Genomic DNA, 21,413 nt, shown 5'->3' with positions numbered 1-21,413 from the left:
ATTTAAACTGGTATTCATCCATCTCTATTTTGGGGATTTTTACATTTAGTCAAATGCAAACATAAAATGTAATTTCACCCATGCAAGTTGCAATGTTGTGTCAATATACGAAACGCCAATGCCTTTATGAAAGTGAAAGGAAGAAACGATTTGTGTTACTTTTTATTGTTAAAGATGTTATTCTGGGGCGATACATTATCGTCTTATATGTTTCATTTAAACATAAAAGGGGCGGACGTGGAGCGGAGTCGGTGATGCCCTTGTCGTTTCTTCCTGGAGACGCCAGGGGGCGGTAATGAAACTCCTCCTCCCGAGTTTACAGGTCAAAGGTGACTGAAGCCACTCTGCAGCGCTCGCTTTACGTTAGGCGACAATGGCTAAACATCACCCAGATTTGATCTTTTGCAGAAAACAAGCCGGTGTCGGTATGTGTAACCCTGTTTAATGTAACTCGTTTGCTAACACTGTTATTTATTTATTTTGTACGGTTGTAGTTTTTTTTTAGAGGTTTTGGTCTGATATGTTAGCTGCAATGCTAACGCTAACAGCATGCATTTCAATGAGAGAATGTTAGCCGTGGTGTTAGCTTAGAAACGCCTGCGCGTTTATGTCGCCATCATGACTAATTATGCAGTTTCACTAAAAACCCCTTTCAATATATTTCATCTTTGGTTTCACACGTGATGTGTGGATGTTGAAGGCTACTCTCGCTAATGTAGCATAGCGATATGAAGTTGTATAAAGCAACTGTTCGCCAGCCTGGCACCAAAGATCCGGCTCTGACTGCTTTCTGTTTTTATTCCACAGCTATCGGGCGACTTTGCGAGAAATGTAAGTGTTTGCTGCACAGCTTGAGTGTTTCGTGTTTTCCTTTGTTATGGCTGCACGTCTTAAGACTTTTGCTTCTGTAGCAGTAACGGTAATAAAGTATTTAACACACTTAACGTTAAAGGTGTGTTGTAGAAAAGGCCCTTTTCACAGAAACAGTAGGTGAGATTTTAAACGAAATGATGGTCCAGTTCCTTTTATGTCTTGTTCATGTTGGATGTGATATTAAGTAGAATGAGGCCTTTCATCAATGACAACTTTGTTTGCTCATCAATTACATTTTAACTGATTTGCTGTTGTGAAAAGGGCCTTTTAATTACATATATAATAACCATACTGATCTTCTATATAAATCCTCTCCATTAATGTACCTACTATGGTAATCAACTTTTGCATGGATTCAATTAAGTTGCTCAAGCAACCTGTTCAGTCTGTTCTAGACAAACGATTCATCAGGTATCCGTAATGAGAAAGTATGTGTTTGCTGTACATCGACGCACACAATGTGAATATTATGTCTAAGATCTGATCTAAAAACACCTTTTAGAAACTTTGTCAGGGAACTCTGCATCGTTTCAAAGTTCATGAAGCTGCTATAATTACAGCTGTGGTTTAGAGCAACGCTAATACATTTTTGTTAAGATTCTCTTATTTTGTGTTTTTCCCTTTTCAGGTGATGGCAAATGTGTCATCTGTGATTCCTATGTGAGGCCCTGCACGCTGGTGCGCATCTGTGACGAGTGCAACTACGGCTCCTATCAGGGCCGCTGTGTCATCTGCGGAGGCCCCGGAGTGTCTGATGCCTACTACTGTAAAGAGTGCACCATCCAGGAGAAAGACGTGAGTGACCCTTCGATCCGTTACCTAAAATGGACTTACCAATGCTTTGTTGATGTTTTTATGTCATCTTGTGTAGTTGATTTGGCGAGCCTAAAACAGAAGTTATTTTACTTTCGTAATATGAAATGTTGTGTAGCTTCTTTGGGAGGAAAGTGTCACTTGAACAACGGGCTTTTCTGTTTCCCTCCACAGCGAGATGGCTGTCCTAAGATTGTGAATTTGGGCAGCTCTAAAACGGATCTGTTTTATGAGAGGAAGAAGTACGGCTTCAAGAAGAGGTGAAGACACCATGGGCCAGTTCTTGTTTTTATTTTTTCCAGGTTTTGTAGATTTTCTTTAAAACCTCAAGAAACATTTTTTTGACTTGTCAATAAAACTTTTGTATTTGTCCCACCTTTTCTTTATTTAAGCTTTTTTTAGCATTCCACGATATTCCTGCCTAGGCATGAGATTCTTTATTGACAAACAGCTTGTCATTGGGTCGATGTTCTACCTGGCTCAACCAGTTCTGTTTACGGTATCTTACAGAGAACAGAATGTATCTCGACTGCTTTGTCCTTCATCTCCCTGCTAAGAATCACACCATCACTTCATCGGTGAAATATGAAATTGCCAGAAATCTTAGCTTTAAAAAAAAAAAAAAGTGCAATAGCACAGCGCAGCTATGGAATAAGAAAATGTAAGAATGTGTTAATATTTTTTCAGTAATTACAACAGACTCCTCCAGAGATGCTGAGCGAGCTGGTTTTGTTTCAACCTGCTGAAGTTCTACATGAACTGCCTCCACAAGATGGCAACGTTTCACTGTTAATGTCATCTTCATCCCACTTTACACACCTCAACCTGAACAGTGAGGTTTACTTTTGTTTCAGAAGGAAGTGGTTTGGGTGATAACGTAGTGGCTCTTATTTTAGTGGATGTTGGACTTGGTGTTAAGATTTACTTGTAAATCAATTGTTCAGTGTTAGAACATAATGAAATCTCTAAGCAAATAACTTAACACTTAAAGGCTTTATTTATACATACAATATATACACAAGACACAAAAGGTAGTCACTTAAAATGCCCCTCCACAAAAAGTTAACAAATCGCCCTTTTTCCAGATGGAAGGCAGATGTAGTTATTAAAGCAGGAAAATGTAGCACTGGAGAAAAGGACTCGTTTTCACAGACTGATGCTGGATAAATGTGACGGTCTTGACGTTTTGAGAAATTTCTCTTCACCTGGTAATTTTAACAAAACATGACGTACTAACAAGTAAAAGATTGTGGAGGTTGTACTATTGGGGGGAAAAAAAACTTTAGTGGTTTATATTTTATTATTCACACCTGGAAACCTCTGGGAACACAATATTTGATTTGTTTTTGGTTGGAAGCCAACCTGCAAAAGAACAAAATATCTTTGTTTTTATTAATTGTAAAATCTGTACAACACGGCGAGCTGAAGAGTTCCTGACGTCCTCTGACGCGCCCGAGGAACAAAACTAAATGAACGAAAACAGACAAAACTAAACAGGTCACACGCAAGAAAGAAAAGTTGTCTGAAGAGTGGCTAAAAACCACTTTTTAGCAGACATGGTACTGAATGCTGTGTAACGTGAAAGTAGAATATTAGGCTACGTTTATTTACAGTTCACGTGTCGGTGGATTGTTCCCACGACACGTTTGAAAGGTCACTGACCTCCGACGTGACAAGAGGGACAGCGAGAGTGCGTCCGAGCTTCTGCTGACGAGTCCTTTATAAAAAGGTGGAGAAGACACGGCCGCAAGCTCGCTTTTTTTGTTGTTGTTGTCACGCCACCATGATTCCCTGAAGAAGTTGAAATTATTGGAAATGTTGCAGTTGAGAAGTTTGTTTGTGGGCCAAGAAAAGCCCAGCGCTTCACATAATACAACATTTGAAAATAAAAACAGTCAACGGGCTTCAGAATTAAATCAAATGTGTAAAGAATTGGAAGCAACCGGCAAGTATTGTTTCTACAACCTTAATGCTGACTCATCTGGTCTAAACTATTGCAATTGCTACTTAAGAGTCAGCCATCATTTAAAAAAAACATGAAGCATATTTTTGGGCCAAAGGCATACAAAACATGGTAAAAGTACACATCAAAGTGATGTACTGAAGAAGCACTTGAACATCCTCTCATTCACATGAATAGTAAATCCATCATCTGCATCTCCTTGGCAACACCAGCCAATGCTCCTCCTCTTCACCTGATCGATTCTAGTTGGATTCATCTATTCATTCATTCATTCCAAAAATGTGATTCATTTAAAATAAATCAACTGCCCTCTATTGGTCTTCTTCCAGCACCGCACTTGAAAGAGAACAAGGATGACAAAGGGGGGGGGGGGGGGGGGGGGAAAGGTTAAACAGCGGGAACATCACGTATGTTTTCATCTTTGGACCTGATAACATCAAACAGATAAGAGCCCCCCCCCCCTCCTCTCGTGGGGCTAACTCCATCCAAACACCGCATGCAGACACCATCATTATGGTGGCGTCACGAGAACGCAGCGAACTGCCTATAAACGCGCCCGGCGAGGATTGTGCATTCTTACAGGGGTCCGAATTTGGCTTCATAGCGGGCCGCCGTGTTCTTGTAGCGGCCGCAGTCCTTCCGCAGCTCGCCCACTTCGCTTCGCAGCGCCGCGTTCTCGCGCTCCAGGAACGCCGCTCTGACGGTGATCTGGTTCTCCTTCAGGCGCCGCGCGTCGCGGGAGCGTTTGGCGGCCACGTTGTTCTTCTTCCTTCTGTTCCAGTACTTGTCGTCCTGTAGGGGTTTGAGGAGAAGGAGGAAGCAGCGGGTTGAACTGGGCGAGAGAAACACAACACCAGACACCAGCGTGGTTACCAGGGCAACCCGGTGCCCCGGCCGTATGTCAACACAGGAGCAGGAAAGCGGACCACAGCCAAGTGTGTAATGTGCACGAAGCCAATCTCTTGTGCTCTCAGAGCGGGACGAAGGAAAACGCCCATTTGAAGACTGCCGAGTCACTGCCAGTTTACTATGACATGGCAGTTTCCACTGTGTTTATAGTACTGGTGGCATGCGTGCACTTGGAAAATAAAGGATCACATTTCAGGCCAATAAAACTGTCGTTTTCCATTTCTTCACTTTAACATTTAATTCCCACGAGTTTTATCCGTAGAGACTTAAACACCAAAAATTAAACATTGGAGCCAATTGGGAATAATAAAATTCTCCATAATGAGTAGAATCCACGGCTTTTTTACATTGTGAAAAGAGGGACACTTTTGTTTTATCCTTTAGTGTCTAATAGAAACTAGACATTAATATTACATGAGATTGGGTCAACATGCATTGTTGCACATTACCTGTTGAACAAAAATGGTCCCTGAAGTCGAGGAGCTGCTTGGTGGGTACCTGTGTCTCTGTAATCCATCTTTAAAACTAAATGAAGCCAAGATAGTGTGTTCAAAAAGGTGTGGCAGGAGTTTGGGCAAAGAAGAATGTGTCAACAGATAATAAAATATTGAAGAGGGCGTTTTGAGAAGACAAGGAAGAAGCATTAATTGGCCACTTCCTGTTCTTTTTAGCTGTGTGTGTTGAATGCAGAACAAAGTGTACTGCAGAAACAACCACTGCACATCTGGTGTGTCGCCCACTGTCCACGTCAGCTTCCCATAGGGAACACATACATATGAACCTATATATGACATAAGACATACTTGTGACCCTCTATTCGAGCCCGTTGTGGTGCTTTTCACAGACAAAGTGAATACCTTCTGTTCCTCGGGCACAAACACTTTCTTGGCCTTCTTGATCATTGGCTGAGGCTTGAGCTCATCTTCAGAGAACTTGTGCTTGCGAGGGTTAAACAGCTCGCCTCCGGGCACGCTCGACAGGACCAGGTCGGTGGGATCCGGCTCGTAGTTGATGTCGACCTCAATCTCGTCGGGGTCAATGGGCTCGGGGGTCTCTCTGCCGTCTTCGATGGTCACCTCTGAGCAGGCGGGAGACAAGAAATTAAATACTGGACAGCTGCCCAATCAAAACAAACGACACCATGAAAGCATGCATTCATATTAATAAAAAACTTGATTTTCTTGTTTTACCATAACAAACTGCTTATAGTCTCGTAATACACAGCACTATTTTTGTATTACGTTATTATGTGCAACCACACGCCAGGTTTGCATGACGTCTGTGACCAAACCCGAATATCTGGCTTGTGAAACACACAATCGAGTCTTTGATCCACCAACCCAGCCACCGCTCACCTGCAGTAGTGTCGCAGAGGATATCAGATTCACTCAGATTCACTTCCCCAACATTGTCCAGATCCCGGATGGGTAGCAGCCCCAGTGGGGACACGCTGGCGGGCTCGGCGACCTTCACCGGTGCCTTTGCTTTCTCCGTCTTAACGGGGTCTCCTTGGGCGCTGCTCTTTAGGGAGCCCACGTCTGGCAGGGTGGGGATGCCATTCTCCGTGAGGAACTCCTCGAGGTCCATGTACTCCAGGTGGAAGTTTTCGCCATCATAAGGAATGGTTTTCTCCCAGATGGCAGGGGTCAGGGCAGCTGATGGACCCATATCGCTGCCTGCCCCGCCCAGTTCAATGTTATCTTCCAGAAACAGCTTTTCCTTGTCGGTGTCTGAAACACAGGAAAGATGTACATTTGGATTTTTAAAAAATGGGTAAACTTGTTTGTCGTGACTCAGAAGGCAGTTGGGTCCAACCTTCTGGAAGTCAAAAGCATGGAGGAGAGCTCACCTCCTCGTTTGTTTTTCATCTCCAAAAGAAACTCAACAGAGAACAGTCCCTCATTTGTGGTTTGGTTTCATATTTCAAAAGCATTAGCAGTCAAGTACAAAGGGAGATTTTTGAATTATTTATGGAAACCTCTAATCACTGAAGTCCATCGTGAGTTTCATTAACAGGGTTTACTGTAGAAATCCTTTCTGCTCAACACAGTTGAGACTTCAGAATGAAAACAGTAACGTTAGACACTAAATCTTTAAATAAGAGCATCGACTTGCTGACAACTGGCCCCATTTGGCACAAACTTTGAGATATCAGTAACTTCCAGAGATATATATTTAGCTGGCAGATCGCTGTTGAACAATAAAAAGCATTGCAGCAGGGACGCTTCACAGCAACAGCTGGGCATGTGTCAAACCTCAGATGGAAGCAGCCCAATAGTCCAGTGAATGGATCACCTCTCAAAGCAGATGCATCGAGGCACCTCGAACAATGGAGGCAGCAAAGAAATACATGGCATCCTAATGAGGTATCGCTTCACAATGGAATTAATTTTAAAAGTGCACCATAACAGGCCGGATGGGAGATCACAGCGTAGGTAAAGCGTGACACCTCTTTAAGCGTAATTTCTCCACGAAGTTTTGAGTCTTTGTTTCGGCTCTACTCGGCTCCGCTCGGCTCCGCTCGCTGGGTTTATTTCACATACCGTCGTCGCAGTCCAGAATGTTCGGTGGCGGCATTTCCATGACCTTCTTCAAAACCCGGGGGAAGGAGCTGTGGGCCCCCGCCGCCGTTTGCAGTGTGATGACAACCGGCTCCGCTGACATTTTTCCTGCCGTGTTGTTATCCGAGAAGTAACTTAACTGGCTTTAAAAAAAGAAAAAGCAAAGCGAGCCGAGCAGTTGCTCGATAACACTAACGTTGGATATTGAGCTGTTTTAACCAACGGTTTTCACGTGAAACGACGACGGTCTTTACGTTACATCCCCAGCGGCTCCATTAACCGGTACGCGGAACACTTGCTCCGGAAAAGTAGGTCGATTTGCGGTTTGGTGTTCGGAACAATCTGTACTTCCCTTACCAAAAAAAAAAATGTCCGCCCAGACTCGTGTTGATTGGCGAACCGGGACCTCGTTTTTATGAATATTAATTAGGCCACCGAAAAGGGGGCGCGGCGTATAGTCAAGAGCCAATAGCAGCGGTTACATCGCAACATGCCGCGATCTCATTGGTAGATCGAGTTATGTATCTTTATGTGAGGCACGTGTCACGAGCAAAAAAAAACGTCTTTATTTTTGCACGACCTACATCTTGAATGGATTCGCTCCTGATGACTTCCACCAACGGTTTTATTTCTTAATGTAATTCATATTGTTTTATAGATTTATTTTCAAAGCAATTGTGCAACTAATGTAAACTTCCAGTGAAGCATGACTATTGAAGAGTAATTTAATGCCCCGGCTTCAGCAATAAACAGCATAGTAAACTCGCAAACATCTCGTATACGTGTACTATCTGCAGACTCCTCCCTCAGCGCACATGTGAAAACACGCAGGAGCAGTTCTCACGCATCTGCAGGCCCAGGCCAAAGGGAGCGGGGCTCTGTCAAAGCTCCTCGCGTGTGGGCAGGAAGGGCGGCACAGCAGGGCCTAGTAGCCATGCAGACCGCACACCTTTCGCCCCAGGTGAAGTCCCAGCAATCCTCACGGGTTCACTGCTGCTGCTGAGCAGACTCAGTCTGACTTTTATTTATCGGGGACAAAACAGTAGTTGTCAATTGTTGACAAATGAATACCTTTAAAAAGCATGATGGATTCTCCGATCACCTCTCGAATTGATAGATTTAGCATAAATTGCTTTAAATCCAATGTTCAGATCTATCTTACAGATGTTTAGTCTTCAGGATCAATTGCACATGAGCTCAGGTAAAGTGTTCACCACTTAATCTAAACCTCCGGCATTGCACACAAAAAACAGATTCCTACCCGTGAGTTGCATTTGAGTATGCATTATGTGTAGAAACAACCTAACCCCAAGGAACATCCAACATGCTATCGCATAATACTAACACAACTTTTCCTTTAAAACCCCAAATTCAGTAACACGTCACTCCGCCTCAGGCTCTCACTGAACATGCAAAACACAAGTTGACTTAGTGTCATATTCCGCTTTTTGAGGATTAAAGGCATAAATACAATGCATAATGATGCTCACTGTTCATATGTCTTTTCCACAGGTGCTCCGACAACAACACAAACTAAAAATAAAGAAGCCTTGGCTTTGAAGCCTATACGCAGCACATTCTCAGCAACAGCACATCTCCTAATTGAATCTAAATAAAAATGATCCAGAGAAGGCAGACAGGGCCATCCAGTGATTTAATCATAGATCACGCACACGCACACGCGCACACACACACACACACACACACACACACACACACACACACACACACACACACACACACACACACACACACACACACACACACACACACACACACACACACACACACACAGCTGAGCCGCATTCCCACCGGGCTCAGCTGCCGGACATTGCGCAACACGTGATGCACACTTTCGCAGCACGAAACTGTCAACAAAACACTTTTTTTTTCACTGTAACTTACCATTATCGTCAAAGTTCGGGAGAGTAAACGGATGCTCAAGAAAAGCCCTAAAAATCTCCGGGATCTCTGTTGTCTCTGAAGTCATGTTTGGGTTCTAATACAACCGATATTTAAAAGCGGGTCAGCAGCTCACGACAAGCTGTATTAAAATAAAATAAAATGACGTAAATCGAAGCTTACGAAGGCCTGACAGCTCCAATGAAATGGTGTAACGTCTGAAACCTCCCCGTGTCGCGCACTGTGAACCCTGGAAAAGAAGTTACTTAACGCAGTCCGCCCACTCGGCCCCCCGACAGCCAATCAGCAGCGGCACGGGCGCCGATTGGTCAGTGAGTGGATCAATCACATCTGCGACAGCCAATCATGAGCCTCGTCTGGCTGGCTTTAGGTAAAGAAAAAAAAACAGAAAATGCTCCCTGGACACGGCAGGCTTTTACGTATTAACAAAGAATATTACATAAACAAGATATAAAAACCAGCCATTAGTCCTGGCAATGCATCAATTACACTGATTACTACACATATATGATCGAAGACATGGCTTTGGGAAACCAGTGTATATGCCACAAGATGAGAACTTATAAGTCACAATAAAAACTCCCAGAACCTGACTGGCCTGAACCATAAACCTCCTCATTGCCTTACTCTCTGCTGCCAGCTTCCAAAATCCGACATTTTTGATGTCAAAGTTTTTCAAATGAGATGGGAAATGTTTTCATTTTATTTCTTCTGACTTGACCTTTAAACTAAATTGTTAGAAATACGCTCGAACGAATGAAAGATAGTCATTGGTGATCGTCAATAATTGGATAAACGCTTCTTTTCTAAAATAATTTGTTTATTAAATGCTTTCAAGAGATTTGGTCCACTTATGGAGATCATGACCTTCCAACCAGGGAGGAGAAAAGAGAAAACAAAGTCAGGAAGACAAAACATAAAACAAAATGTAAACAACCCTGGTTTCATCATCAGAGTTGTTGAAAACAATTCAAAGAACCAATAAATTACATTTTTTTGTGGCTGTGTAAGTGCGCGTCGACGCTGGGAATCAATTGACAAACTTTTTGAGCGGGCGGGACTCTTTACATAATATTGCTGTGTTTGCATGTTAAGGCTCACACACACACACACAGGGAATAATCACTTTATTGTAACAGCACAGTGACGGAGCCTGCGCGTGTCGGAGGGTTTCTTGTATTGCAGAAACTGTAAATATTCATACCAATAATGTAGCTGAAATCTGCCTGACCTTCAGCTTGGGTCATGAATTGCCTGCGCTTAACAACACGCTAACAGAACATGCAACACATGTTCCACTGTGGAGTTCAGTTCCATCATAGAGAACCCCAACCATAGAGAAGCCCCCCAAACGCTGCACTCCTTTAGCCTCAAAATAACTCCAATTGACTCCAACCTGTCGGATTTCAAAAAACAACAGAGGCAAATGCATATAATAGATGCCAGACATAGTCCCTTTTTATAAAGCCAAATAAGACATAAGAAAAAAACACCTTGCGGTTTATTTACCAAAAACATCTCTTTCAGACCAAATTAAGATTTGCCAAGTGTTTCAACTTTCCATCCCGCCTACCAATGAATGACAAAGAGCATTTACTTTAACTTTTAACTGTTCCTTTTGAACACCATGAAAAACAAGATTCGAACAAATTGGCAAACACAAAACAAACAAAAAAAAATCACACAGCCACAAAAAAAAAAAGATAAAGTTCCACCATCTCTTATCTAAATTACCTTATATGAGCGTCTAAGTATTATTATAGGTATCATATACTGTATATAGTAAGCAGGAATATACAATAAGGGTATGTATCATCTTATAGGTGTAGTATAATGAATAAGGCGCTACACAGGAGTATATGTATGCTTTTGATTTCATATCCGTCCTTGCTTTGTGAATCAATTTAGACAAAAGTGCACAGGCAGTGAGCAGCGAGCTCCGCTGGTGGGCTCAACATGGAGGACACTGTGTACATGCTTATAACCGTATAAGTACACACACACACACACACACACACTGTGAGTCCTTGGCCATCATCGGCTTCTTTTTGGTTTTGTTTGGCCAGTGCCCGAATAATCCCAAGGCTTACGAACAGAGCTCAGGCGACATTATCATATCATCACATAGCGTCCGCTGCATTGCGCGAAAAGGCTTGAGCTATCGACAACCTACAGGTAGCAGGTAGGTGACGTCACCTCAAAGCGAGTATCTCCCTGCTCACTGCCTCCCACAGAGAGCCGGGCCCTGCTGCATACACATATTTACCATTCATTATTATATTCATACATGGATACATATATAAAGAAAGTTATACATTGCAATGAACATACGTATATATCGATAGCATATAGAGAGGAAATAGAAATCATTATCATCATCATCATGTTCATCATAATACTAGGAGTAGTAGTAATACGATCCCTCAAAGAGGCGAATACCCGGGCTGCTCCAGACGAGGGCTCATTATTAAACCCCGTGACCCCGTGACCCCGCGTCCGGCACAACTGACCCAAGATCTGGTTTTGAGGTCCAGCAAAGGCCGGTGTGTCCATCTAGATTCTGATTTAGGAGCTGGATAATTAAGACACTGCTAGTCTCACAGCGACTGCTCTTTTGACGTCAGTATTTGGGGAATAGAAGCCGTTTGCTATTTTTTTTTTCAGTACTGAGCAGAAATCAGTCTGGACAATTAAAATAACAATAATTAAAGGGCAGCTTTTGACCCAAACGTTGCAGAAGAGGAAGGCTGAAACATTCAGGGGATACAGTTGAGCTGCTCAACAAAGACAGAAAGCCTCTCAAGTCGAGTGACTTCTTCTTCTTCCCTTCTGCTCTCAGTGCAAAGATGAAGCCCACAAACCCCGTCTGGAACAACCCGCACAGAACTACAAAATAAAAAAGAATTATATAAAACAAAACAAAAACCACTATAGTCATCTAGTTCAGTGATACGTGTCATAGAGCAATACCTCAATAACAAGAAGTTCTTCTATGTAATCAATGCAGGTTATATATTTATTAAGCTTAACCGCTAAGTTATCAATTATTATTAGTAGTAGTATACCATTATTTGTAAATATGTATAATATGCGTGTCGATGTATCTGAATATAGACATATGTCATCATGTCTTTCCACGTTAAAGGCTAGAATAAGATGGCAACAGATATCCTGCCCGTGTGTGTGTGTGTGTGTGTGTGTGTGTGTGTGTGTGTGTGTGTGCTGTTTATAGGCACAACATGTGGTGAGAATGGTTCCCCCTGTCTCAAGCCAACAGGTTTTCTAAAATGCAAAGGTTCATATCAGGAGCTACTGATAGCTAGTGGGAACATAACAAATGGATGCAGATGAGGAACACTGATTTTTCATCTGAAGGCCGTGGGGTGGGGGGGGGGGGCTACTCTCACTATGCTTCAGTTGAAGTGAGGTCATTGGGAGGGGGGGGGTCTGAACTGACCCGCTCCTCTGTGGCCCCGCTACACACCTGTCGGCTTAAAGCCCCTCGGTGGAGACGTTGGCTCACGTGTCGTTAGGTAATGAACGCACACACCTTTCCCCTCGCGTGACGACACTCTGCGTGTCTCTGCGTGTCGGGAAAGTTGGTTTCATTACATAACCAGCTGTTGCGAGGCCATCTTACATCTATGGCGGGGTGGCGGGGGGGGGGGGTCACCAGAGTTCACTCTGGGGCATTTGAGTATACTTGCATACATTCCACAACCACAGCAAGGTTTTCAGTGACTAATTTTAGTTTTAAAGTCCCGTGCAAGGCTTTACATTCATAGCACTCTACCAATATGGCAGACAATATAACAAGGAAGTGCAACACGCCTTGAAAAAAAAAATAATGCCTCAAAATCTGTAATCCCCAGATAGCTTTTTGACGCTCTCGTAAAAGAAACCCCACAAAGGAAGGAGAGCGGGATTTGTTGGTTGGGAAGCTTATCGAGGAGTGTCCGCTTTTACAATTCTTCATAGTTTCAACAATGAGGGCTCAGCACTCCAATGTTTAAATTTCCACTTTTAAACATACTTCTGGGTATAATTCAGTTTTAAATCAGCACAACAGCAGATTATAAGGGCTGCGACCAGCGCGCCCAACCGAGAACTGTTGCAGTGCAGCGAGGCTTTTAACAAACAAAGAAAACAAGATAAAAATAAAAGTTGGGCTTAGGTTATATTTATTCATTTTAGTCAAAGCAAAACTAGTCTGTCTGTGGAATTTCTGCAGTATATTTTGCTGGGGAGGAACCTAAAGGTGCTGCGTGTAACTAAAACAAAACAGATTTTATTATTTTCCCTCTCAAAACGGTTTCTTTGCATATGCCTTGTTGGTGTGTGTGTGTGTGTGTGTGTGTGCGTGTGCGTGGGGGGGGGGGGGGGGGGGTCTCAACCATTTAGTAGCAGGTCCACCTTCTCTGATCTTGGCGGGCTATGCTCATAGAAGGTGTCCGTCTCTCAGAGGACGTCCCCGTCTGACAGCCGCCGTCCTCCCTGAAACGACAACAATGAGCGCGGCTCACCTCACACACTGAACAACAGTACGTCTCTATGAAAACAACCGTGGACTGATTTGGTTATGCCTTTTATAAATGACTAACTTATGTGTACTGTTATAATGCAAAAAAAAAAAAAAAACATATATTTTGTTACCGGATCGAATGTTAAAAACAGAATCTTCTCAAGCGACGTCAATGTGCCGACACGTGTAGCTTCCCAATGACGGCGTGGTAAGCTCTCACCAGGCTCTCTGCGTAGTCTGCCGTGATGGTGACCTGCTTGTCGTCTGGGGATGAGCTCACGACCGAGCTTTCCGAGCGCCTGCTCTGATTGGTGAGCTGCAGCCACAGCTCGTACATCTGCTGCATGTCTCTCACTGCGGGGGGGGGGGGGGGGAACAGCCTTTAACCTTTGACACCAGGTGTTCCACAGAACAACAATCGGCGAGAGAGGGCGGCGGAGTAGGTCATCAGATAAATGATTGACACGGAATAGTCGTGGCGTGATGATTCAATTTAGACAGCGTCTTATATTCTACAATACGAAAAGGCACTGTTGGACCCTGAAGCTTACGGCTGTTGTTCTTCATGTACGTCCAGACGTCCCTCTCCTCCAGACTGTGAGCAAATGAGCAGTTCCCAATGTAGTGGCACTTCTTCTGCTTCATCACATGCACACACATCTGGATGAGGGACAGACAAACGTTTCTGTTGAAGGTTCTACAGACGAGCCCAGCAGCGTCGCACCAGAGGTTCCTATTCTTTTAGTTCAGCCTGTTCATCCCTCTAAATTGTGAAAATGGCACTTTGCTGTTGTCAATTACAGGCCACTATGAACTGTACGGAAAAACTAATCATACCGTGTTATTTGAGAGAGACTCAAGGGGAAGGAGATTTACGACATCTCTCCCAGTGGAGAAGCCGGAATCAGCTGTTCTCAGAGAAAAGACGGCAGAGGTACTCACGTCATATTGCTGTGGATAGGTGCGGGAGAAAGGCAGCGGGCGAACAACAACCCACTTCTTCTTCTCGAATGACTTCACCAGCAGAACCCGACGCTCCTTCGTCCAGCTACGGAGACAAAGGCCGAAAGACTCAAAGAGAGCAGCAACAACTACACAAAGTGTTTCAGTTCATCCGGCGCTCTGCTCTGCTGCAGCAGAGGGTTACACGTCCCGAACTAGGCTGCTCAAAATGTACAGTCGACCTACAAGGGATCACACCGGAGAAGCCGGCGCTTCGTGGGACCCAAATGGCGGTGCTGGATGGAGACGGGCCTCACCTGTGCCGCGCTTTGGCGGTGCAGTACTTGAGGTTCTTGTCGGGCTCGTTGACCTGTCCTTCCCTCCAGCACTGGCCGCACACAAACTTCATCTTCAGGTTGAGGGGGCGCCCTCTGCCCATCCCCACGCCCAGCCCCCCCATTCCCAACCCACACACTGGGCCCACACCCATGCCGTCTCCCCCTATTCCCCCGCCTCCCATTCCGCCCACTCCTCCTGCAGACATGCTGCTGCTGGGATGGGAGATATGGGTGGGCTGAAAGAGAAATGAGAGAAGTTACACGTTAACATCGATAAAGCAGACACAGCACATTTTACTCTACATGTATTTTTATGCCAGAATTCTGTAAAGAATACACACAGGTCGCAATGTGGGTCAAAGGAATATATATATATATATATATATAGAATTTGCTGTATTGGCTGCATGCTTTTGCATTGCCTGCGTATTCCTGTCAGACAGAAACAATTTAACATTAATTAACAAGCGTCTGTAAACCTTTTGGTGCAGTGTGAAGAGAGCCAGGACCCCACCTGTAATAGGTCACACCTTAATGTATCGATCACCTTTTGCTTTGTAAAAGTGACTCTGGTGAGAGATAATTCAACAGCCTTCTTGTGAACGTCTGTCTCCAATCAAGATGGAATACCATCTGAAGACAGAATTGGACCCGAAAAGGAACTTTCATTCAACACAACCCAGGTTCCCGGGTCTCACTTTCTGCTGCTTCTGTGCGTTCTGCTCCAGTCTTTGCCAATGCCTCTTCGACTCCTGCACCATCTCTTCGTGGGTGATACCTGACGGAAGAATTGGGGAAGCAGCTCCGTAATAACTAGATACCACTTTCATGGTGAAATAAAGCAATACCTTGGGCAAGACATTAGTCACGTAATGCTAAATGATGCGGTGGAATACATTCTGATGTGCGTGTTGTACCGACCTGTGTCCTGCTGCAGCACCCAGCATTTGAGCTCGATGACGGAGTGGGCGAAGGAGCAGCTGTCCTCGCGCTGGCAGCCGTAGCGAACCTCGTGGCGACACACGTCGAACTGGCAGAGCGGGTGCAGCGGTCGCACCTTACTGTAGCGCACGTTGGCCGACCGCACCACGTGCACCAGGCACCTGCAGCGGACGCACCAGAGCAGCCGCAGGAGGCGTTTTTGTTTTATTTCATTTTTTTGGGGGGGGCGCAAAGCAGAGACAGAAACCTCACGCCACTCACTTGTTGTCGTCAAACGGGTGGCGCGCCGTGAGGTTCGAGCAGACCGCCAAGTTCTCTTTGCTGCGCTTGCTGATGATGCGAGGCTTACTGTCAAAACATTCCTGCCGTAGAGAAGAGGGACACGCCCACAAGTCAAACGCGGTCCGTGTCAAACACTCGGGACAGACAGCGCAGGTCTTCGAGGGGACGAGAGAGATCACCTCACAGAGGAACATGAACATGCCCATGTGGAGCTGCAGCAGCCGGGTGACGCTGAGCGCCCGCCTCTCGGTGCTGCCCAGCGGATCGAACAGCAGCTCTCGGCTCAGCGCGCCCTTCCTCTCCTGGGTCCACACGTCTATCTCCTCCTGGCAGTAGGCGAACGTACAGTTCTCCCCGTACTGGCACTCCTGACGCTCCTGCACCTCTGCGGGGCACCCGGGGAGGCAAAATGTTTCACGGGAATTCAAACTATTTTCAACTTCACTTCAGACGTTTTGGATATTTCTAAAAGTTATTTCACCAATTCGTCAACATTCGTTCCAAGCATCTTAACATGATAACACAACGTACAAACCTTTACAGAGTACAAACGCCCCCAGGAAGTTGTTTCTCGCGGGCCTTGGTCGGATCCTCTTCCAGGTTGGGTCATCTGTGTTTTTGAGGCGGCACAGAAGCACATCCCTTTTGCAGCGGTGTGCTGCCTCCGGCTGATACTTGTAGTCCATCACTCTTGGACCTATGACCAAGAGGAGGAAAGAGAAGATGAGAACAATGTCAGGGTATTTCAAATAAAATAAACACAATGGCTTCGACGGCAAAGCAAAAAAAAGAAGGAAAAAAAAGTAGCTGGTCAAAGGTTAGTAAGAGAATCAGCTTGAACCGACCTATTCGGCTGTAACAGGCATGACAGGCCTGCCGAAAGTCGTGCGTGACTGCCAGAGGGTTCCTGGAGAGCAGAGACAGGTTGGTTCCTGCTGGACCGTTCTGAAAAAAAAAAAAAAAAAAGGGAACACCGAGATGTGACGTTAAACCCAAAGGCCGCTTCGCAGCACGGTTAGAAATGGCTACCAATCCCCAAATGGCACCACTAACAGTACCATGTAGAAGCAGTTTGTCCTGCAGGAGAGGATGCAAATGTGTTTGTGCGTTACTCACTGCATGTGCAGCGCTATGGTTACGCATTCCAGGGATGAAGCTGTGACACATTCGTCCCCCTGAAAAAAAACACAGAGACACAAGGCAACTGATGTCAGACACCATGTTGTAATAGTGCTGACTCACACTGTTGGCTGCACAGCTCTGGTAACCACGCTTTACCTTTAAGTTACTGCTGGCATCACTTCATAAACAAGTCTACATGCGTTTGAGCATACATGTTGAGTTAAAACCATATTACGTTGTTTAAAAAGAACAGTGTATTGAGTTCTATTTCCAATGTGACTCTGGCGTGGTTTCACAAACAAGTTGTCCCATTTGATTCGAACCGTTGTGGTAAACATGTGCGATGCTGTGTGTCAAGATCTCTGATAACATTTCAGGAAGTATCAAAACACTCGGTTTTATTCCCCCACCAACAAAATCATAAAGAAACATAATAAGATGATAAACATTGACATACTGACTCTTTGCTCACCAGGGAGAGTATACTCAGACAACGAGTCCAGCCCGCCAGCGGCGCTTCCAGCCTTCCCCTCTCCATCCGTGGCCCCCGTGGGAAAGCCTCCCAGTGCGTCCTGCGCCTGGGTGGAGCTCTGGTCCCGCTGGCCCAGCGGGCAGGGCTCCAGGGGGGGCATGTCACTGAGGGTGGAGCTAAAGAAGTTTGGTGCGAGCTGGGGCGAGGGGGCTGGGAGGTTTGGGGAGTATGGCGGCCGGAGACCCACTGCCGTATTGGGCAGGTTGGTGGGGATGGCTCCCTGGACTGGACTCTGTCCCAGGAGACAGAGACAAGCATTACGTTACGTAGAGAACCTATTTAATCCCAATCACCTCTCCTTTTATTTATTTTTCAAAAGGAGGCACAAAATTGGATCAAACCAATTTATCAAATCCTTAAACACAGGTGACAATAAAAAAGGGAATAGAAACTGTGGCCCTACAGTGGTGTATGTCGCCTGGTAGATTTCTTCGCTCATCTGGCCTTGGTTCACCTCACTGACTTTCTCGGGGATGGAATCCAGCAGACTGTCCAGCTCGTCCTTGATGACGCTGCTGCTGCATTCGTCCATGTGCTCCGACACGGGGACGGAGTACGGCATGGGCGGCAGGCCTTGACTGCTGGGGCTCTCCGACAGGTCGGTGCACGGGGTCACCACGGGGGTCGCCGGGTCATCACTGACCGGGATGGGCGTGGCCAAAGGAGCAGGGATGCACTGCGCGGCGGACAGGTCCGCTGAAGAGGTGTCAAGAACAGGGACGTGGTGAACGGAGGGGAGCGCGGGTAGAAGCAGACATGTTCACGGCAAAGCGCAAGTGGGTCATACCTGCTCCCATGTCCCCCAGAGACTCTAGCCCATTGGAGGACATCTGAGAAAAAGAGAGAGATGCGATAAGTCTCCCATTCCGTTTCCAAGTAAGTAACTCTAGACTGCGACAACAGCCCCTACCTCCCCTGTGGGTGGAGAAGACTCCCCATGACTCTCCCCTTCTGTGGCTGTGCACTCTGATTGAGGGCTGACGTAAGCCTTGCGGCCCTTCAGGCCTAGTTTGCTGGCCAGATCCTGAGCCAAGTCATTCACCTGCCTGTCCTGGAAGAGGAATCACAAACAGAATAGGTTTTCATTCACTTTAAACAAATGTAATGTATGAAGTCACAATTCTAAATCTCCATTTGAGTTTCAGCAAAAACTAGATCCTAAAATGATTGTAGGGAAAAACAATTTGCATTAATATTTAATTGCCGAAGACGTACGTGCGGTGCAGTGAGTAGACATTTGGTTCCACACTCGTAAGCCTCCCGGATTCGTCCCAACTCCCTCAGACAGATCGCTTTGCGGTACAAAGCCCTGCGACTGCCTTCTGACACACACAGTGCACTGTCACAGTCCTGAACGCCGCGCTCGTACTCCCTCTGAGGCCCACAGGACAAAGAATTGCAATTTAAGAGTCATTTTACATAGAATAGCCTTCCACAACAGTTAAAACCTTCCTTCAAGATAAAATCTGTTTGTTGCAAAAGACCCGCCTACCGTAAAATGAAACTTAGTAATTGAGTGCGCGTGTGAACTGGCAACAAAACCTTTTCATAATAGCCATAAAGGAGACCACATTAACAAACTCAGAGCCTGGATTCGGAATAAACTACTAAATGCACAAAGCTAACCATGACTCCCAAACGTAGAGCTATCTTTGCATGTGTGACAGAAACAAGCCGCTGCCGAGACATGGCCTCGTTCCCCTCCTCCCTCACCGTCTGGAAGCAGGCAGCAGCCCTGTTGACGTACAGGCTCTCCAGCAGCTCGTGAGGGATGACGAGGGCCTCGGCCTGAGCGTAGCGGGCCACACTGATGCCCTCTCCGTACTGCTGGCTCGCTTGACGACAGTCCCCGTCCCGAAAGCACGAGTTGCCTTCGTCCAGCAGGTTACATACCAGCTGGATCACAAATGCCTGGATGGGAGTCGTAGAGAAGGGTAAGTATGAGTTACGAGTCATTATGAGTAAGCAGCCGGGACACAAGATGTGGATAAAAGGACGGATGCAAACCTCATAGCTCTCTGGCTCCGGGAAAGGCAACGATGACCTGTGGGCAGAGGGCAGGAGAGGGCTGTCATTGCTCCCCACGGGGTGTGTGACCTTTGCTCATGATTCCACTCATTAGTGTCCTAACGAGGCCCCCAAAAGGCACGTTTACTTGTGTACTTACTGGATAAAGCTCATGGCTTTCTGAATTTCCTCTCTGCGCTTCTGACGATCAGGATCCATGGCCTGAGGGTTACGACAAGGATGATGACGCCACAGAATGAACAGCTTTGACGGAGAACAACGGTGGTCAATATATTCACAGCTGAGCATCGAATCCACAGAAGGTCAACAACCTGTAAACTGCCCGACGTGACACTAGATGAGCCAAGGGCCTGCCACTAGAACACGCTCGGCGACCCTCGGACTAAGCAGACGGCCGCCGGGGATCGATGGCGTTTAAAAAACACGATCCACCGACTGCGCTGAACGTGAATACAGGTCTTACGGCGGGTTATCCGCCGATGACGTCACTGTGGGTGCCGTTAACGCCGCGGGTGGGTTCGTCGCCGGCGGTGAGGATTAGCGAGCTAATGCTAACTGGCCGTTAACGCCTCTTGCTCTGACAGCGTGCTAATCACCGCGACTTAGCTTAGCCAAAATGAAGAAGGCAAACAAACTGGCATTCAATGCTTGTCGTGTTTTAGAAGACACGGGCGTTGCTTGAATGGAGTTATTGTTGAGCCTTCGTGTGTAACTGCGCTGCTTGTGACACCAGCGTTATGTTATTTTTGCTAACTTAACGTAACTGAGGGAGCCCTCGCGACGACTCACCGCGGATCAAGTTACGGGCGCTCTTCGGATCAGCGATTTCCTCACCGAGCCGCGGCGATAACGTCGAGGACACCACGCCGAATATCAGTCAATGTCCCGGCGCATGTCTGTCCACGCGGTGTCCCTGTCATCGGGATGTGGACGGAGCACGAGTTTCTCTGCGCTACGACTGCTGCTGGATACCGGAGTCGATGTTTGCTAACGCTAACTAGCTAGCTGGCTAGCTAGCCGTTCCTGCGAGTGCGGCACTGCAACAAGTCCCCGGGAGAAGTGTGGCCGCGAGGGGGCAGCAGGCGCTGCGATGACCCTGCAAATCACCGTGTAAATGTTGCTCCAAAAATATGAATATTGCTTAGTAGATTAGTCATTGTGCATCTACCGAAATACGTAATATTGCGAGACATGATTTCGTTTTTGTAAGAGGCATCTCTATTTGCATTGTACGTTCAGTTGTTGGTGTATGAAGTGAAGTACTGAAGTAAATTTCTATCTCAAAATGTACAGCTCAAACTGCTTTTGTGCGAAATTTAGCAACGCGGATACAGAACTGAACATAAATACAATATAAAAGAGTTTGAGTTCACTACTAACTCCTGAATAATTTTGTGAACACAAATGTTATCCAGCCAGCACAAGGTGTGTCCATAAGAGAAGCTGGTGGAGGTCATCGGGCCTTGCCTCTTCCTCAGGCGCGGCTTTCTGTGCCTTCGGTCTTCAGCTCCTTTTGAGGAGGAGATCTTGAGCATCAGGTTCTCCCACAGAGTGAGGAAGTCCACGGTGCGGGTCCTCTTCTGCGGCCTCCTTCCTCGCTGTCAATGTCTATGAGTTCTGACACGTGGGCGTCATGAGCCCTCGTATCCGGGTCACCTTTGAC

General features: G+C 46.0%; 3 protein-coding genes across 6 annotated transcripts; 1 reads left to right on the top strand and 2 right to left on the bottom strand.

Annotated features, from left to right (window-relative positions):
- The first annotated feature begins 253 nt into the window (after positions 1 to 253).
- On the top strand, positions 254 to 2,061 carry phf5a (PHD finger protein 5A). Its single transcript, XM_037464244.2, has 4 exons — positions 254 to 425; positions 808 to 831; positions 1,502 to 1,668; positions 1,861 to 2,061. The coding sequence occupies exons 1-4, from the start codon at positions 374 to 376 to the stop codon at positions 1,948 to 1,950; spliced, it is 333 nt and encodes a 110-aa protein (XP_037320141.1). The 5' UTR covers positions 254 to 373; the 3' UTR covers positions 1,951 to 2,061.
- Positions 2,062 to 2,664: 603 nt separating this feature from the next.
- On the bottom strand, positions 2,665 to 9,289 carry tefa (TEF transcription factor, PAR bZIP family member a). Of its 2 annotated transcripts, none has more exons than XM_037464243.2 (5): positions 9,025 to 9,289; positions 5,914 to 6,288; positions 5,416 to 5,636; positions 4,230 to 4,441; positions 2,665 to 3,985 (listed from the first exon to the last, which is right to left on the bottom strand). In XM_037464243.2, exons 1-5 carry the CDS (start codon positions 9,107 to 9,109, stop codon positions 3,961 to 3,963), a joined length of 918 nt encoding a protein of 305 aa, XP_037320140.2. In that variant the 5' UTR covers positions 9,110 to 9,289; the 3' UTR covers positions 2,665 to 3,960. The 2 variants fall into 2 exon arrangements, with proteins under 2 accessions (XP_037320140.2, XP_037320139.2); XM_037464242.2 differs by lacking the exon at positions 9,025 to 9,289 and adding an exon at positions 7,102 to 7,483.
- Positions 9,290 to 10,477: 1,188 nt separating this feature from the next.
- Positions 10,478 to 20,889, bottom strand: zc3h7bb (zinc finger CCCH-type containing 7Bb). 3 transcript variants are annotated; one of them, XM_037464240.2, is made up of 21 exons: positions 20,540 to 20,889; positions 19,890 to 19,951; positions 19,730 to 19,766; positions 19,436 to 19,633; positions 18,938 to 19,096; positions 18,633 to 18,773; positions 18,510 to 18,552; positions 18,177 to 18,418; positions 17,663 to 17,954; positions 17,185 to 17,243; positions 16,914 to 17,013; positions 16,604 to 16,765; positions 16,248 to 16,453; positions 16,048 to 16,148; positions 15,766 to 15,947; positions 15,543 to 15,622; positions 14,824 to 15,080; positions 14,507 to 14,612; positions 14,116 to 14,224; positions 13,785 to 13,918; positions 10,478 to 13,536 (listed from the first exon to the last, which is right to left on the bottom strand). In XM_037464240.2, the coding sequence occupies exons 2-21, from the start codon at positions 19,946 to 19,948 to the stop codon at positions 13,501 to 13,503; spliced, it is 2,703 nt and encodes a 900-aa protein (XP_037320137.2). In that variant the 5' UTR covers positions 19,949 to 19,951; positions 20,540 to 20,889; the 3' UTR covers positions 10,478 to 13,500. The 3 variants fall into 3 exon arrangements, with proteins under 3 accessions (XP_037320137.2, XP_037320136.2, XP_037320135.2); XM_037464239.2 differs by having other exon boundaries at positions 18,126 to 18,418; positions 20,585 to 20,889; XM_037464238.2 differs by having other exon boundaries at positions 18,126 to 18,418; positions 20,540 to 20,888.
- Between the last annotated feature and the right edge of the window lie 524 nt (positions 20,890 to 21,413).

This window comes from Pungitius pungitius, chromosome 21 (genome assembly GCF_949316345.1).
Source record: "Pungitius pungitius chromosome 21, fPunPun2.1, whole genome shotgun sequence".
Taxonomy (NCBI): domain Eukaryota; kingdom Metazoa; phylum Chordata; class Actinopteri; order Perciformes; family Gasterosteidae; genus Pungitius; species Pungitius pungitius.
The sequence above is the reverse complement of the archived record's forward strand: the minus strand, read 5'-3'. Positions and strand labels throughout refer to the sequence as shown.

What these genes read in the sequence shown, in the direction of transcription:
- phf5a (XM_037464244.2), top strand. Translation starts at nt 374, where the DNA reads ATGGCTAAACATCACCCAGATTTGATCTTTTGCAGAAAACAAGCCGGT. An exon ending in CGGGCGACTTTGCGAGAAAT is followed by an intron (nt 832 to 1,501) that starts GTAAGTGTTTGC and finishes TTCCCTTTTCAG; the next exon opens with GTGATGGCAAATGTGTCATC. An exon ending in GCACCATCCAGGAGAAAGAC is followed by an intron (nt 1,669 to 1,860) that starts GTGAGTGACCCT and finishes TTCCCTCCACAG; the next exon opens with CGAGATGGCTGTCCTAAGAT.
- tefa (XM_037464242.2), bottom strand. Translation starts at nt 7,222, where the DNA reads ATGTCAGCGGAGCCGGTTGTCATCACACTGCAAACGGCGGCGGGGGCC. An exon ending in CCTCTGCGACACTACTGCAG is followed by an intron (nt 5,637 to 5,913) that starts GTGAGCGGTGGC and finishes CCGCCTGCTCAG; the next exon opens with AGGTGACCATCGAAGACGGC. An exon ending in TTGTGCCCGAGGAACAGAAG is followed by an intron (nt 4,442 to 5,415) that starts GTATTCACTTTG and finishes AAACCCCTACAG; the next exon opens with GACGACAAGTACTGGAACAG.
- zc3h7bb (XM_037464239.2), bottom strand. Translation starts at nt 19,948, where the DNA reads ATGGATCCTGATCGTCAGAAGCGCAGAGAGGAAATTCAGAAAGCCATG. An exon ending in CTGCTGCCTGCTTCCAGACG is followed by an intron (nt 19,097 to 19,435) that starts GTGAGGGAGGAG and finishes TGTGGGCCTCAG; the next exon opens with AGGGAGTACGAGCGCGGCGT. An exon ending in ACGCACAGAAGCAGCAGAAA is followed by an intron (nt 15,081 to 15,542) that starts GTGAGACCCGGG and finishes TTTCTCTTTCAG; the next exon opens with CCCACCCATATCTCCCATCC.